The following is a 15,045-nucleotide window of genomic DNA, read 5'->3' on the forward strand; positions in this document are numbered from 1 at the left end:
TCTGTTCCTTGTTCCTAAAGGTATTTCTTCCAATAACAGACCTAATGTTTCTTGCAGGACTGTGGTGTACTTCCTACCATTAAGTTTTCCTTCGATGAAATAGGGGCCTGTAATTCTGTCCTCCAGAATCCCACACCATACATTCACCGACTACGGTTTTTGGTATGCAACTTTCCGCAGCCAACATGGATTTTCAGTTGCCCAGTAATGCATGTTATGCAAATTAACATTTCTGTGGTTCGTGAATGCGGCCTCGTCAGTAAATAAAATCAAATTAATAAATGTGTCATCCCTCTGAATCTGAAGTTGAGCCCATCGGCAGAATTCAATGCGACGCATACAATCCGTACTAGTTAATTCTTCGTGGAGACTCATGTAGTAGGGATGATATTTACGGCGATGCAGAACACGAACAACACTACTCTGGCTCATGCTAGATTCCCTTGCGATTGGACGCGAACTATCACAAGGATCTCGAACCACAGTGGCAAGAGTAGCAATTTCCGTATCCACGTTAGTAACTTTCCTTTACCGGATACGTTTCCGATACGTTAAAGATTCAGTTCTTCTCACTTTGTAACACACATATTTAAGTGTACGAGCTGTGGGGTGAGTACGTTGAGGATATCTTTCAGCGTATAAGTCTATAACTCTCGCTGAATTTCGTTGGCGTTCTCCGTAAATGGAATACATCATTCACATTCGCTTGATTCGACGATACTAGTCTTGCCGTTCCTATTAGTGTTATATTGCGAAACCGTCTAATGGTGTTTACATGTCAATGGCACGTTAGATGGATACGCCGTATTCGACGAATATTTACTATTTGCACGCTATACGAGAAAGAATTGTCAGAGCATGTGCTTCGATAAATGCCGAAGTGATAAGGAATACCACTTAGTCCATGATAAGAAGATTGCAGCAATGCATTGATACCGATGGTCATTACTTCGAACACTTTCTGTAAATGGACATCCATGCCACCTTTTTGACCTTCTTTGATTTTCAGACACCTTACACATCATTGGATTCGTCGCGATAGCCGCTGTCAGAAAATAACCTACCAACCTATAGCATCCTATTTAAAAAAAAAAAAAGTTGACGTTAATATCTCTGACGCGACCCAACCTAGCAATAAAAAACCAACGTCATATTATGGCCCCCGTTGTCCCATGCAACTTTTGTCGCACAAACTTTTCAGCTACTAGCATATTTTCGGAGTTATTCTAGGTGGCAATAGCTAGTGACTCATCCTGTATATTAGATTGGTGGTTAAGTTCACAGGGTTTTTCCGTAAGCTTAACAAACACAACAGATACACATAATGGAGACATTATTCATCAATAAGATATTTCCTTAGACAATATTATGAAAAGGATAGTTGCTACTTACCATATAGCTGAGATGCTGAATCGCAGACAGGCACGGCAAATGACTCAAACAAAGCTTTCGGCCAAATAGGTCATCATTAGAATAGACAACATACACTCACAAATACTGACGCAACCGCAGCGCGCACACACAGGATCATAGATTCTGGCCGCCAGAGCCAGACTGCCAGCCTTGGTGGCCAGAAGCTATGGCCATGCAAGGACAATCAGTAAAGAGTATTATTTAAAAGCTCAAAGTTTTTTGCGTGAAGCAATCCGAAAAAGATGCCTGGATTTTTGCCGAAACAATTCGTGCTTTTTGCACCACAATAGTGCACCTGCTCACACTTCGTCACTTGTTGGTGAACTTTTGGCCAGAGACAATGCCGTAATGATGACCGAGCCTTCCTATTCACCAGACAGTACTCAGTGTGACTTCTTTTCTGTTCCCAAAAATAAAGAAAATCTTAAAAAGCCGTCGTTTTACAACCGCAGATGAGATAAAAAACGCATCGCTGAGAAATCTAAGAGGAGCCCCGACGACCGATTTCCAGGAGTGTTTCGGGGATTGGACAATGCTCTGACACAAGTGTATAATACCTCTGATGGGGACTATTTGGAAGGCGAATAAATAAAATTCTTTCCAACAAACAAAAATTGCCTTTTTTTTTGCACACACTTGTACGAGGGTAATCCCAAAAGTAAGGTCTCCTATTTTTTTAGAAGTACACACACTTGTTTATTTCTGCTATGGTTTACATCAGTTTACAGCTTGAAAATTTAGCTATAATCGCCATTTCTGTCTATGCGTTTTTGCAGACTCTGTGGCAGTTTTTGTATGCCCATGTCATACCAGTTAGCTGCCATGCTGTTCAGAATGTTATGAACCTCTTCTTTCACCTCGTCGTCGGAGCTGAATCGCTTTCCGGCCAAATGTTCTTTTAACCTAGGGAACAGGTGATAGTCACTGGGTGCAAAGTCAGGGCTATAGGTTTCCTCTTCTCCGGTTCTGAATTGCCCGTTTGAGTTTTTCAGAGTCTCAAAGTACCTGTCAGCGTTAATTGTGGTCCCAGCGTTTCAGCTCCGACGACGAGGTGAAAGAAGAGGTTCGTAACTTCCTGAACAGCATGGCGGCGAGCTGGTATGACATGGGCATACAAAAACTGCCACAGCGTCTACAAAAATGCATCGACAGAGATGTTGATTATAGCTAAATTTTCAAGCTGTAAACTGATGTAAACCATAGCAGAAATAAACAGGTGTGTGTACTTCTAAAAAAATAGGAGACCTTACCTTTGGGATTACCCTCGTATATGTAGAGGTAGGTGCAGATGTACAAGGGGGTATTATTTCCATTCGCGGAACAATGAAAATTAGTGGTTATAAATCAGAAGTTCATACAGGGATGCCTGTAGCCTGGAATAGAAACCTACCTACAACTCCTCATTGTCAGTATTACAACCAACATAATTTAAGCATGTGTTGAATTGTACTGGTAAGACAGTGAAACACCTCATCTGACTGTATTACCTGTTCCTTTGCAGAACAACTTCAGGAAATCAGGAAGGCGAACATGGCCAGGCTGCTGTGTGACAACTCAGATCACGTGAAGAGTATGCAGCCACGAGCGTTCGAGAAGATCAACCACGGGTGAGTATTGCTCGACGTTTGCCACTTGTACACAAAAACAACATGAATTAGACTATCCACACCACTGCTTCATTGACAGTTATGATCGAAGAGCTATGTAGTAGAGATCTTTTACACAAAATAGCAGTTATGATAACTAAAAAATGAGTGCCTGCAGGGATCAATTGATGGACCAACTTATTAACTGCATTATATTCGTTGGAATTTACAACTACAAGTATGCTCGAGTTCACAACGCAGCTTCCCAGTTAACTGGGGTACTAGAGTTGTGGAACAGACAGCTGTTACACAAACAAGAAGTTACGATAACTTAAAAACAGAGGCCCACAGGGGTTAATTTGGAGACTTATGTTCTAGTACTTTACAATAACTTATGAACTTCATTGTATGAGTGAAATCTGTTTCTTTCGATGGAAACAGTATGTGTGTACGTCAACACACCACTATGCTGAGTGTACTCTCCTACTCCATTATTCATACACAGTTGTTGACCAAAACAGTACAAACATTTCCTTATGAACACTCCATTTCGGAACATGTTACTTTGTTACTTTTCTCTAGTTCCAAACAATTTTTGGAAGTTTTCTGAGCCATCAATCTATAGTCACTACAGAGCTGTATTGATTTGTCGTCCATCAAGGTGGATTTACAGATTTCCGACAGAAAACTATCAGTACTGCCTCGTTGGTGGCCGTAATACAAGGTACACAACTACTACGATATCTAGTTGTTCCATATGTAATGTCATTGCAGCATGCAAAATTCGCTGAAAATCTTCATCTACTAAATACAGCACTGAAAATTTAACTCGCTTTAGTTAAGTTTTTGGGTGTTACATGGATCATATTCACAGCAATTTGTTGTGATGTGGCACTTGTTGAAAGGATTACAAATAAACCTTAAATGCTAGCTATTTACATAATTCTTTTTTTTTTAAATCATAGCCTACAACGAAATTTGATAAGACTAACGCAACCACATACTATCTACTCAGAAATTCGATTATGGGTTAGAAGGTGTTATCACACAGGTTATTTTAAATTGTTTCTCAATTCGTTTTCTATCAGTATAATTCACAAGAAATGTGGTCACATATGTATATGGTTGCGTACTTCACTCCTTTCTGTACAAGAATAAGATTCAGTTTTGGTAGAGCCTGTTTTTGTTCACAGTGTTGCATTTTGGAATTCTGTTATGGCTTTCAAATTGAACCTGATTCTCCACAACGAACTTCAGAGGAGATTTCGTGTATCCTGACAGTGTTAGCGTGTTTAGTTTTTTAAACAGTTGTCTGTATCAAATCAGAGGATGGACATCACGTAGTATGCTTACAACAGGTTTTTGTACAAATGCATACTTTGTATCTATGCGTGGAACTCCCTCAGAAAATTATTTCACATAATATCAGTAAACTGTAAGCACGCAAAAGAAGCTGATTTTCTAATGCTTCCTTCATAAAAAACGTAACTAAATTCACTTATAGAGTTTTCCGAATTGTGGGAGCAAAGCCATGGAGACGCTAGCGCGTCATCAAAACTATTATTTTAAGATAGGGAATTAATGGTCGAAAATGAAGATTACAGGAGCTATATCAGCTAACATGGCCCTGGTATCATAGTGCTGTTGCTGGACTCCAAATGAATCTGCCTCAAAATTCGCAGCTGTTTACATGGCTCCAGGGCACATCTGTTGCACTATTACCCAGTCCTCGGTTGCGTAGCTGACAGTATGGTTCTCGCCCTCTTCTGGTGACAATTCTTTTACTGCTGTGCAATGCATGTATTGCCAAGCACAACTATCAAGTCTCATAATCCATTGCATACATGTTGCCATAGCTTACATGTCACCACACTAGACTTACCAGCCAGCAGTAGCTATCGCAACAGCGGCTTTCTTACAGATTCCTACAAGTTTCACTTAAAACTAAGTAGTGATACTACAACACTTTCAGCGTTTGAAGTCATTATCAACTAGGCATGACAACAGAAATAGAAAGAACTCGGGGGCACACAGCTGGGATCGTCACAGATGTGTATAGCCCATAAAAAGTGTAACAGGAATACTCAAATAATCTAAATGGGACTCATAGGAAGAAGGATGAAGTTTTTTCAACACTGTGTTGAGTAATTTAGAGATTCTGCTTTCGAAGAATACAATGGGCCATCATGGTGCCACCATCCATCTCATTTTAGGATTGTGAGAATAAGATAAGAGGGAACAGGGCACATGCAGAGCAGTATACACTCATCATATTTCCCTCGCTCAGTACGCAAATGGAAGAAGAAGTATGACAATGGTATGAAGTATGGTACCCTCTGCCATGCACTGTATGATGGCTTGAGGAGTGAATATACAGATGTATGGAGCGCTACCTAGAGAAGGAATAGGCAGTTATCTGTAAAATACCCTAAGTGGAGTTTACCCTATTTATAGTGCATTACTGGTGGTTAACCATTACCCATTGCCACAATTTGTGAATTGCATTTTATGTATGGAGTAGCAGGGTATGGTGCCTGAAAAATCGAACGATTGTACAGAGAAAATCTTAGGAACAAGGTGACTCAAAGTGGAAGAAATTTATTGCTGTCGAAGGACAATCTTGTATTTTGGATCTGAAGATACATAATTGGGCCAAAACACATAATTATAATATTAAGAAACCTGATACATGCTTTCTTTCAATTAAAATGTGACCTCATCCCTTAGTAGACTTTACCATTCCAATGTTGCAGAAACCCAATTGTGCCGTGCGACTCGCTGCCAGCTGTGGACCTGAGTGCATGGCAGGAGTCCGGTGGTGATGGTGGCCACGGAGGAGAGTCTGCATCGCTCTGGTACTTCAAGAAGTGAAGACCCGAGGGTCGCCAGTGGACGAGGACCTCTGCACACTCCAGGGTCAGGCTGCCTCGCTGGAGAAGACTGCCTCGAGCCCCTCAGCACCAGCTGTGACGAGGCCCCGGATCCTGGATGTTTGGTTCTCTGAATGGCCAGTTGGTGTCCTCTAACTATCGTTATCATCAATGCTCTCACCATCCTCATCCACATCATCACCCTCGTTCACAGTGTCTACCGCATATCATCACCTTTGGTCACCCCAAGAATATTGGCATTGTGAGTCAGTCGCCAAGTGGTCTACAATGTAAAATTATGTATTCCCTGAACTCTTCAACATATGCATTTGAAAACAGCGAAATATCGTGAATTTTTGCGGCCATTTCTGTAACTGGGCACTGAATTGAAGTTTAGCCCACTGACCACAATAACTAGTATCAAGATGAGAATGGTCATTATAGTCAGGATTTGCTTTCTTGAGGTGAGCAGTCCAAGTTTCTCATTGGTCAGTTAGACCTATGGTCATCATTAATGTCTCAGCACTTATGGCCATGTGTCTGTTGCAGATCATGTTGTGCATCTGATGTAGGTCCTAATGAGTGAATTGTGACTGAAGTCTGGGACCCAATTTAAATTCATTACTGTGCCCCTTCATGACATAATCAGCCAATTCTGTATGGCCACATAGGCGGCCATGCACAATATCTTCCTTGCAGCTGAAGATCATGCAGAAACCTTGACCTTAAGTTTCTTTTTATTTTGGTAAGTTAAACGGCACAGCTTTTGACCACCCACTCGTGATTTACTTATTTATTTAGTTCGGCTTGACCCTATTGGATGAAGAGTAACTTGTTCAGTATACCTTCTTACTTCCTAGTACTTCTTAACTCTCTATCTCCCCCTTGGTTTCTCTGCTTTTGTTACCTTAATTGTCACCCTTGCGTCAATCGAACTTTCCACATCTTCCTGTTCAACATGGTCTCAGCTTCATGACATACACTTGTAATTTGCAGGCAACTACGTCCTGAAATTTTCTCAATGTGGCGTAAACCTCTCATAGTGTCTGTGATAATCCTGATGGCAGGAAATTCAAAGAGATCTTTCAGATCCCAGAACACAGTTTCATGGCTTCTCCATGCAGACTATATGTGCCTGAACTTCTTCAGACTTGGTTAATTTGACTAACGCCACTGTATGGATCCACAGTGACGTAATCAACCCCTGTTTTATCACCAGTAGCAAATGTGAGGCACTAAAGTTCCTCCATGTAGCTTCGGCATTGCTATTTCACATGCTGTGAGACAGTTTATTTTTGTTGCCACTTTAAGTCTCAGAGGCACAAGCAAAAATGCCAATAGCTTGAAGAACTCTGATTACTGCAGATACCCTGACAATAAACCTTTAATTTTTAGTTCCTCTTCATATATCCAAACAGCATACTGTATGTATGTAAACAATTTTTGCGTCTTTCTGTTGGCTTCACTGAAAAAAGAAGCCATGATTTTGATCCGTGAACCACTTTTACCTTCCTTTGCAATTTTTCCTCCTCATCTGCAATGGGGTGTCTACATGGTTTAATAGTGGATACACTCCATTTTAAATGGGTATAGTTTTCCATTTCACAACCATAACTGTCAGTTAAGTAACTTACATCTTTTCTAATAATTTCGCCCAGGAATGATGCTTAGTGTCAAAGCCTTCCATGGTTTGTGACAACTTAAATTAATGTTGATTGGCACACAAATTATTTATCAGCATGGACCAAACAACTGAACTGACTTTGAGTTCTTCTAAAATATGTAATTATTAAACAATAAGTCGCATTTTAGCCCCTTTTTCACAAACTTGCAAAGTTGCAGAGGGCGCACGATCAGAGTTACAGGCTCATTCTCCAGTTTCTCCAGTGTTACTGTAGAGAGCATTGTAAATACCATTGCTATAGCAGTAATGGGCTTGGAACGGAAAGCACGTCGCTACCTTACACATTTGACTGTTATCTGAAGTTTTATTCTAGACTGCATAAGATTCCTTTCTTTTTGGACAGCCAGAACTATGTAGACCGTTTGTGCTTCTTTAGACTCCGCCTATGTTCTTTGTTGAACTCGTATTGTTACCAAAGTCATACTTTTAAAAAAATGGTAGCGCTATTTATTTTTGATAAAATGGATGAAACTTATTCAGTTCACAAAGGCTACAAAAAGACAACTCCAACTTTCCTCACATATAGAAACCTCCTTCTCCGTTATGTTTGTCCACTTTTGTTATATATATTCCCAGATATTTATATACTGCTTAACGTGTTTTTTCCTACAAAAATATATGACTGTAATTTTCTTGGAAATAAACATATTGTTACAACAGCTGATGTAAGACATTCTTTCTTCCTACAGAAAAATTGCCATTTACGTTGAATGTAGTTCTAAGTAATTCAAGCAATGCTGGAATGACAGATAAATTTTGCGACTGCTGGTAGATTTGATCCTGGGTCGCCTGGAAAAATACTGTCTACAACGATTTTTCAAATAATTGTTAAGGGATTATCTGCAAATGGACTCCTCGTTTGTTTTGAAAACACAAGTTAAATTCTTTTCAGACTTACAAACGGAATAACGTCAAACATACAATGCTACAGTGTAGGTGTGGCCAAGATTTGCACCTTTCCAGCAGACGTGTGAATGATACTGAAACAATGCGAAGGCGTTACACTTGAGAAACTTTAGATTTTATCACTAGTGTTTATCCTCAACCTTCTATTTTCCCGCACAAACAATAACTTTATTACTAAATTCAGTATATACGGTAGACAGTGCTAATACACTGAGCAGAACTCCAAAAAGGTTTACATAAAGGCATTAAACGTTAAGTTGAGATGTTAATACATATATACACATTTCGATTTTAGGATGTCTAATACGAGGGGCCTTCAATAAGTAATGCAACACTTTTTTCTCCGCAAATTTCGCTTGAAAAAATGTGAAATTTGTTGTGGGACATCTGGGAATATTCCTGCTTCAGCCCCTAAAGTTTCAAGAAGTTCCCATACGTAGTGACCGGGATCGCGTCTCTAACGGAGGTGCCTTCCAGGCAGAGAGCTGTCATTAAGCTTCTTTCATCGAAAACCAGAGCATCACAGATATTGTAACTTATTTCTATCTTTACGATATTTCTCGCATTTATAGCTGCTTCTCTCACACAAATAATGATAAAAATTCAGAAATTCAGGGTCGCCATCAGCCCAAGCCCTTCCTAACCATTTAGAAAAAAATGGAGCTGTAAAATTATTAGTTTAATTACTTTAACAGTTTAATTACAAGTATGCAAATTTCTTTAAGTAGCCAGATAAATAGCACTCCGTGTCGTGCATGAAGCAACTTGATTAATTCAGGATTGGAAATCGGAGTAAGTGGGTAAGATCAACACCACAGAATTTACCTTTCACGTAGATTATCCTAACTACACATAACTGGTGCCTGACTAGAAATATTTAAGTAAGAATTACGCGAGAATGTAACACAGCACAATTTAACTACAGCAAGAAGAAACACAGAAAGCGGAGATGGGAGACAATGATAGTATCATCTCCTTTGCATTCATACCATAAAAATATCTCAGTGAGACTCGCATTTCGACTCTACTCATCCACTATTCTGGACAGAGGTTTAATCAATACACGAGGTTGTGCGATAATTATTCAACCTACTGCGTCGGCTGCTTGCAAACGGCCGAACTAGAGCACGTGGTGCATTACGAATCAAACTGTTGTGCTGCTTTGTAGAAAGCGCACGAAAGAACAGATATTATTGCCAAAATTATAGCTCATTAAACAAGCAAACTGTTAAAATAAAGCCTATTGCGGTGCCGTGGTGGAGCAAAAGGGTCACTGATTACCAAACACGTTGTACAAAATCTACACACAAAGAAAAAAGCAACTTCCACAAAATTTAAGATTAAAAATCATACTTGCTTCGACACAGTACTACACTCACGTACGGTTGAAGTGATCCTAACCAGCTTTTCCTAATCAGATTTACCATTTGAAATTCTTCTTCATCGTTGTTCAAAATGAACAAAGTAACTTCCACACTTTTAATTCAAACACCTAAAAATCGCCTATTTAAAGCAATATAATTATGGAATATTCGTAAAAATAACTCGCTTCACACGCTTCAGTTAAGCTGAAGTTCTTAAGCATTTCAACAGTTAAACATAACGAAGTCCTAACTCAACCTGAAACCCCCCTAACTCCCCATACTCACCAGGCGTTCACCGAAGAGTGGCGCTTTCTCTTTCGAGATTACCTAGCTCGGAAACTACCAGAGGGGTACACTCCGTCAAATACCTCTCATACAAAAACAGCCTTCGACACAGCCTTCGACTAAGATGGGTAAACTTCTCTGTTCAGGTATTGGAAACCTAAGTTGGTCATCCTGTGCTCTCCTTCGAACGAGAAGCAGCATCGTCTGCTCCCAGCAGACGAATACCCAACTCAGTGTTTCCCACAAAATAAAACCGCAACCCCACATTAAAACACACATATAATATTCAATAGTGAAACGTCCCCTTAGAAAAATTAATGAATTAGTTTGCTGATAAAGCTCTACGTTATTTGATTTTCAAACAGCTGAGCAAAACTGAACGTACTCAGTCATTACTCTCTTTACTTATTCTGATCAACACTAAACTGACACACAATATTTTTAGCGCAAGGCAATCTGACTTTCAAAAATCCCTACAAAAGAATGGCCCTGACTAACAATAACCTATACCTTTCATGAATCACTTACCTCACAAAAATCTTTGTTACTCGAACTACTGCAATACAGCGAGCGCCACTACTACCAGCTAAATAAAAGATTCTAACTACTGAAGGCACTAACTACTGATAAGCATAGTTAGCAAATGAAAGATTTTGATAGAGAACAAACAATGTATTTACCTTAATAGTGTTCAAAAGTCATATATATATCAGTTCATGATATCCAGTATTACAAATTTACTCTTTCTGGCGGACACACGTCCAGACCGTCCGCTCTTAAAATTCTGCCATCTCACTCCCCACACCCACCACTGCTGGCGGCTCACCTCCAATTGCGCAAGGCTACGCGCTGTTCACGTCCAACTGCCCAACACTACAATAGCGAATATTTCAACAATGCCAACCAGACAGAGACTGCACACTGCACAGTCAGTGATTTTCATACAGAGCGCTACGTGGTGTTACCAACATAAAAACCTAAACAGCCTCCTTACAAGAGGCCTTATCTGAGTGTTCAATCTTTCTGGAAGAGTTCATGAATTGAGCTAAAATCAGGTAGTGAAGTGAATAAGTTCTACCGACTTCGACAAGCGTCTCATGAAACGACTTCACAGAGACTTTTCAATATTCATAAACGGTTGCAGAATATCTACGGACACCTGGCGTTGAACAAGAGCACGGTGAGTCTTTGGGCGAGGCATCTGCCATCACCGCAACAAGGTCGCTTAAACCTGTCCAATGTCCCGCATGTCGGCTGGCTACACACAGCTGTGACTCCGATATGTTGGAACATGCGTACACTCTCATTCTAGGAGCACATCGCTGCTCAACTGGACGTCTGTGTTGGTAGTCCTGAAACACCCTCCACCAGTTGGGATACTCAAAGGTGTGTACCCGTTGGGTTCCTCGCCGGATAGTGGAAGACCATAATGAGGGTCAACAGTGCGGGATTCCTTGCGCATTACGAGGCTGATTGTGACAATTTTTTGTCGGACATCGTCACAGGCGATGAAAAATGGGTTCATCACTTCGAACCGGAAAAAACAGCAGTCCATCGAGTGGCGAGACACCACCTCTCCTCTGAAGAGGTAGTTGTTTGACGTCCTTCCTCATAGTAGATTAGATCAGATTAGATTAGATTAGTACTTGTTCCATAGATCATGAATACGACACTTCGCAATGATGTGGAACGTGTCAGGTTAATAAAAGGTGTCTATACAAGATATTACATTCGACAAAATATTACATGACACTCAATATTTTTAATTTTTTTATTTTATTTTATTTTTTTAATTTTTTATTTGTGGGGTTGGGAAATCACCCACTTACTATATACAAAAATTCATCTAATGAGTAGAAGGAGTTGCCATTAAGAAATTCTTTTAATTTCCTTTTAAATGCTATATGGCTATCTGTCAGACTTTTGATGCTATGAGGTAAGTGACCGAAGACTTTTGTTGCAGCATAATTTACCCCCTTCTGAGCCAAAGTTAGATTTAACCTTGAGTAGTGAAGATCATCCTTTCTCCTAGTGTTGTAGCCATGGACACTGCTATTACTTTTGAATTCGTTTGGATTGTTAATAACAAATTTCATAAGTGAATATATATATTGTGAGGCTACAGTGAAGATTTCTAGCTCTTTAAATAAGTGTCTGCAGGATGATCTTGGATGAGCTCCGGCAATTATTCTGATTACACTCTTTTGTGCAATGTACACTCTTTTACACAATGATGAGTTACCCCAGAATATGATGCCATACGAGGGGGGAGGGGGGGGGGTTGTTTTGGGGAAGGAGACCAGACAGCGAGTTCATCGGTCTCATCGGATTAGGGAAGGAAGTCGGCCGTGCCCTTTTCAGAGGAACGATCCCGGCATTTGCCTGGAGAGATTTAGGGAAATCACGGAAAACCTAAATCAGGATGGCCGGACGCGGGATTGAACCGTCGTCCTCCCAAATGCGAGTCTAGTGTCTAACCACTGCGCCACCTCGCTCGGTATGCCATACGAAAGCAGAGAATGAAAATAGGTGTGGTAAGCTAATTTACTCAGATGTATATCGCCAAAATTTGCAATGACCCTAATAACATAAGTAGCTGAACTCAAACGTTTCAGCAGATCCTCAGTGTGTTTTTTCCAGTTCAACCCCTCATCAATGCATACTCCTAGAAATTTTGAATATTCTACCTTAGCTACCGATTTCTGATCGAAGTCTATATTTATTAATGGGGTCATTCCATTTACTGTGTGGAACTGTATATACTGCGTTTTGTCAAAGTTTAATGAGAGCCCATTTGCAGAGAACCACTTAATGATTTTCTGAAAAACATCGTTTACAATTTCACCAGTTAATTCTTGTCTGTCGGGTGTGATAGCTATACTTGTATCATTGGCAAAAAGTACCAGCTTTGCATCTTCGTGAATATAGAATGGCAAGTCATTAATTTATATTAAGAACAGCAGAGGACCCAAGACCGAATCTTGTGGCACCCCATTCTTGATTGTTCCCCAGTTTGAGAAATCACCAGTTTTTTGCATATTATGTGAACTATTTATTTCAACTTTCTGCAATCTTCCAGTTAGGTATGATTTAAACCATCTGAGCACTGTACCACAGTACTTGAGCTTATCTAGAAGTATTCCATGCCACGCTCAACTCTGAAGTTATTGTTCTACCCTCAGAAAATGAAGAAACGACTTCAACGTGTTGGTCGCCACAAAAATGCAAACAAACGTCTCCTTGTCCATGACAATGCAAGATCTCACACAAATCTGAGCACCCGAGAAGAGCTCACAAAACTTCATTGGACTGTTCTTCCTCGCACGCCCTACAACCCCGATCTCGCACTTTCCGACTTCCATCTGTTTGGCCCAGTGGACGATGCACTCCACGGAAGCAGTACGTGGATGGTGGGGAGGTTACTGATGCACCAAGACATTAGCGCCCACGTTGACCACTAGAGTGGGACCATACGGGCATACACGCCATCCCCAAAAGAATTGGGAATAATATGGTGTATTGAAATCCTGAGTGAAATCATCCTGATTTCAGAAAAAAAGAGTTGCATTACTTATTTAAAGCCCCTGTAACTATGGTTCGTGATACAAATACGTGGTGTTACGCAGATTAAAATCTGTTAAGCCCGTACATTGGCGGGACTTTAACAATTTCATAAAATACAAAAAGCAGTTTGCATACATACAGTGTTTGGAATCAAAGATTCAAATAATGTTAGCGACTAGTCAGTGCAGTCCAGAAAATTGCTCTTTTAAATTGCTGGATTGGATAAACAGCTTATTGAACTGGGCACTATGTTACGGTATACTGATAATTTTTACTTATGGACTGTCTGACAGCAACTGAATAAAACACAATTTTAGTGCCACACGCGTTTCGCCTTTATTTTCTACAAGGCATCATCAGTGGCAGGTTGCGTGGACGATTTCCTACATATTACGCTCCTGTTGCATTTTTAGTGCTGTTCTTCTTCTTATAAACGCCAATTTGCGGTTTTTCCCACATTTCACAGCACTATGAACTGAACACTTGTTCTGATGCAATGTTTTGGTTTCTGTTGCCGACTGTCAGATGTTTTTCTACTTTATTCAGTTGCTATCAGACGGTCCATAAGTAAAAATTATCAATATACCGTAATATTACACGCAACTGAGAAAGACAGGACTACAAAAGTTGAAGATGGGCACTATGTTGTACGTCTAGCAGTAGAAGTTGGAGTTAATGAGGCACTCATTCCACAAATGGCTGCCTTGAGTTCTGGGAAATATTCCATGTCATGAACTTGGAGCTAATTTTTCCGGACGATTAATTTCCGTTTGATTGTATGAATATTGTCGGCCATACCTGTCACCAAACGATTCTACCTTTGCATTAAAAGACTTAATGAAACAAACTAATTTGTGAGTCGACAATAAAAGATTTTGGCATTGCGCTCTTTACCCTTAGAGTATTCCCCACTGTCCACTTTAAGTTTTGCCAGCATTCACTCTTGTTCGTCAGAAAATAAGCACATCATATCGTTTTTCTGGCTGGTGTTGTAATGCTCACCATATATATTATTTCTCAACTCAACATCATCGGGAGGACGACGGTTCAATCCCGCCTCCGGCCATCCTGATTTAGGTTTTCCGTGATTTCCCTAAATCGCTTCAGGCAAATGCCGGATGGTTCCTTTGAAAGGGCACGGCCGATTTCCTTCCCCATCCTTCCCTAACCCGAGCTTGCGCTCCGTCTCTAATGACCTCGTTGTCGACGGGACGTAAAAACACTAATCTCCTAATCTCCTCAAGTCAACATCCCTTTTTCTGACGCATACTAACCATACAGGGATGAATGAGGTATCGTTCGAAAGTTTTTTTTCTAACCTGCTTCGACATTGCATACCGATGCTGCGCTAAAACTTACCTTGTGTGGAAAAT

The 15,045-nt window shown here is 40.3% G+C and overlaps 1 protein-coding gene across 1 annotated transcript in view; it reads left to right on the forward strand.

Annotated features, from left to right (window-relative positions):
- Window positions 1–8,196, forward strand: part of LOC126428299 (peroxidase-like) — a 261,029-nt gene extending 252,833 nt beyond the window's left edge. Inside the window, exons 14-15 of the mRNA XM_050090222.1 lie at window positions 2,915–3,020; window positions 5,753–8,196. Of these exons, the coding sequence (XP_049946179.1) occupies window positions 2,915–3,020; window positions 5,753–5,870 (224 nt within the window). The 3' untranslated portion in view covers window positions 5,871–8,196. The remainder of the gene's footprint in view (window positions 1–2,914; window positions 3,021–5,752) is intronic.
- The last annotated feature ends 6,849 nt before the right edge of the window (window positions 8,197–15,045 follow it).

Source organism: Schistocerca serialis, chromosome 12 (assembly GCF_023864345.2).
Source record: "Schistocerca serialis cubense isolate TAMUIC-IGC-003099 chromosome 12, iqSchSeri2.2, whole genome shotgun sequence".
NCBI classification, from domain to species: domain Eukaryota; kingdom Metazoa; phylum Arthropoda; class Insecta; order Orthoptera; family Acrididae; genus Schistocerca; species Schistocerca serialis.